This window comes from Tarenaya hassleriana, unplaced genomic scaffold (genome assembly GCF_000463585.1).
Source record: "Tarenaya hassleriana unplaced genomic scaffold, ASM46358v1 Cleome3, whole genome shotgun sequence".
In the NCBI taxonomy this organism is placed as follows: Eukaryota; Viridiplantae; Streptophyta; class Magnoliopsida; order Brassicales; family Cleomaceae; genus Tarenaya; species Tarenaya hassleriana.
Window position 1 is genome coordinate 7,981,125 of NW_010966177.1, and position 3,006 is coordinate 7,984,130.

At 36.7% G+C, this 3,006-nt stretch overlaps 1 protein-coding gene across 1 annotated transcript; it reads left to right on the forward strand.

Annotated features, from left to right (window-relative positions):
• Positions 1-287: 287 nt before the first annotated feature.
• LOC104819945 (zinc finger protein CONSTANS-LIKE 3) lies at positions 288-1,787 on the forward strand. Its single transcript, XM_010550260.1, has 2 exons — positions 288-954; positions 1,250-1,787. The coding sequence occupies exons 1-2, from the start codon at positions 343-345 to the stop codon at positions 1,571-1,573; spliced, it is 936 nt and encodes a 311-aa protein (XP_010548562.1). The 5' UTR covers positions 288-342; the 3' UTR covers positions 1,574-1,787.
• Positions 1,788-3,006: the final 1,219 nt, after the last annotated feature.

Sequence of the window (3,006 nt, forward strand, 5' to 3'; positions counted from 1 at the left end):
GTATATTCGAAATTATATGGCTCATCTCCGATTTTTGGATTAATTTGGATCTTGTTAGTTAAAAAAATATAAAAATTCAGAAAGAAAAAAAACTAATACCAAAATTTGGAGGTTTTTTATTCTGGTAACCTTTATCCGTGAGAACATATGCACAATGAACATACCTTTCCACGCTACCGTATTCGGCTAAGGTTTCATGACGTGTCAGTCTTCCAATGGTTAGGTCCAGATATCCTCGGGCCCACTCACTCAGAGTACCCATCCAATTGGTGCATAATCATTCGTCTTACTCCACTCAAAAACAAAAAAAATCTCGGCACCGAGAGAGAGAGAGAGACAACCATGGCGTCGAAGCTCTGCGACTCGTGCAAGTCGGCGACGGCGACTCTGTTCTGCCGCGCCGACACGGCGTTTCTCTGCGGCGGGTGCGACGCGAGGATCCATTCGGCGAACAAGCTCGCGTCAAGGCACGCTCGTGTTTGGATCTGCGAGGTCTGTGAGCAAGCTCCGGCTCACGTCACCTGCAAGGCCGACGCAGCCGCTCTCTGTGTCACCTGCGACGCCGACATCCACTCCGCTAATCCCCTCGCTCGCCGCCACGAGCGCGTCCCTGTCACGCCGTTCTATGATTCTCCTCCGGCGACCAAGCCGCCGGACTTTCTCGACGGCGGAGATGATGGCGATGGGGATGCTGAGGCGGCCTCGTGGCTTCTTCCGAATCCTGAGAAGGAAGGGATTGAGAATCCGTATTTGTTCTCCGATGTGGAGCCGTATCTGGATTATCCGGCGGTGAATCCGAAGATGGAGGCACCGGAAAACAGCTCCGGCGCGGACGGAGTAGTTCCGGTGCAGAACAAGAGCGCTCAAACTGCGTTTTTCGGCGAGGACTACTTCAACCTCGCCTTCTCCGCTTCGAAATCGTCGCCCCATAGATACAGCTGCATCAGTCAAACTGTAATCTCTCTCTCTCTCTCTACATATTTTTTGTTTTCGATCTTCCTTGCGTAGAAAGTGAACGGAAAACACAAGAATATGATCAACCTTGACCGTATGCATCAACGCGGCTCGTAAACAATGGAGATTTTATTCAACAAAAAAAAAAACAATGGAGATTTTGAGTTTTAAGTTATCAGTTAGAATCACGCCGTTTTGATCTCCGATATCGTCGGAGTCTGCTTGATTTCTCTGGATTCTAGAATATTCTCGAAACACTTCGTTTTCTGATGTTCTATGCGGAAATTTTTCCCAGGTCTCGTCGTCGTCACTTGACGTGGGAGTAGTGCCAGACGACGGATCCATGGCGGAGATACCGAACATGCACGGTGGGGTGGCGAATACAATGACGGAGACGACAGCGCCGGCGGTGCAACTGTCGTCGGCGGAGAGGGAGGCTAGGGTTTTGAGGTACAGAGAGAAGAGGAAGAACAGAAGGTTCGAGAAGACGATAAGGTACGCCTCGCGCAAAGCATACGCCGAGATGAGGCCACGGATCAAAGGCCGCTTCGCCAAGAGAACCGAGGCTGGAGCCACCGCCGGAATCTTGGACGGGTTCGGCGTCGTCCCAACGTTCTGAGTCATCACCACCAACCGTGGAAAAAAAAAGACGGTAGCCACAGTTGAGAGATAATTAATACTATATGTATTAGTGAGACAATTAATTACAAAATCCTCTATTTATATGCTACGTTTCCATTCCAAAGTAAAATTCAGTCACTAACTTTGACTAAGTGCGCAATTCTAGAAGAAAAGAACTGGGAATTTGATGGGAATGGAATTTAGCATTTCGATGGAGGTATCGTACAACGGTTCCTGTAAGGGGGACCGACTATGGTAGTTACTTTTTTTTTCTGTAAGATATTCAGAGCTTTTGCGGTAAATGTAAGTAATAAAAAAAACTCCAATTTAACCCTTATACTTTTTTTTATCCAAAAAAACTTTGTATTTTAAAAAATTTACGATTAAAATTATATATTTTTAAAAATTGGTAAATAAAACACTGAACAAAAAAAATACTCCCTCCGTTTAATTTTAGATGACGTTTTAGAGTTATTTTTTTGTTTTAAAATAAATGACGTTTTGATATTTTCTATGTACTTTTTGATATTTTTTCCAAAATTATCCTTCATTAATAATAGGTAATTACAATATTGTATGAGAGAAAAAATAAAGACATCATAATTACAAAAGGGTATTTTAGACAATTTTATTTTTCTTAATATGTGTGTTTAAAGCTAAAACGTCAAATAAAATTAAACAGAGAGAGTATTATTTAATGATGATATATCATCTAGTCACCTGACACATCATCAACCCTTAATATTTAATAATATTAATTAATAAAAATAAAATATTAATATTAATAAAAATAAAAATTTAAAAATTATACATATTCATATACAAAAATTAATTATTATAACTACAAAATTAATTATATATTTATTTTACATATTTATATATATATATATATGTTTTATATGTATGTGTGATATATATATTTTTTCTAAAAATCATTATATATATAAGAAACTATTTATTATTTGTATATTGTTTTATATGAGTTCAATTGTCCAAAAAATATGTTCTTAGAAAATAAATGTGCAATTAATTTTGTGGTTATAATGTTTTTAGGGAAAAATACATGTATCACATAAATGTGTAAAATAAATGTGTAATTAATTTTGTGGTTATAATAATTAATATGTATATGAATGTGTATAATTTTTAAAATTGTATTATTATTATTATTATTATTATTATTATTATTATTATTTATTAATTAATTAATATTATTAAATATTAGAGATTGATGATGTGACAGGTGACTAGATGTCATATCACTATTAAATAATTTTTTTTTCGGTTTTTATTTACCAATTTTTGAAAGTACATGATTTTATTTGATAATTTTTAAAAGTATAAGGTTTTTTTTGATAAAAAAATATAGGATTTAAAATGCAACAAAAGAAAAGTATTTTTTGGGATTACCCTAAATGACTAAATGTAATA

Coding starts and splice junctions, on each gene's coding strand:
- LOC104819945 (XM_010550260.1), top strand. CDS start 343: ATGGCGTCGAAGCTCTGCGACTCGTGCAAGTCGGCGACGGCGACTCTG. Junction 955..1,249: donor ACAGCTGCATCAGTCAAACT/GTAATCTCTCTC, acceptor AATTTTTCCCAG/GTCTCGTCGTCGTCACTTGA.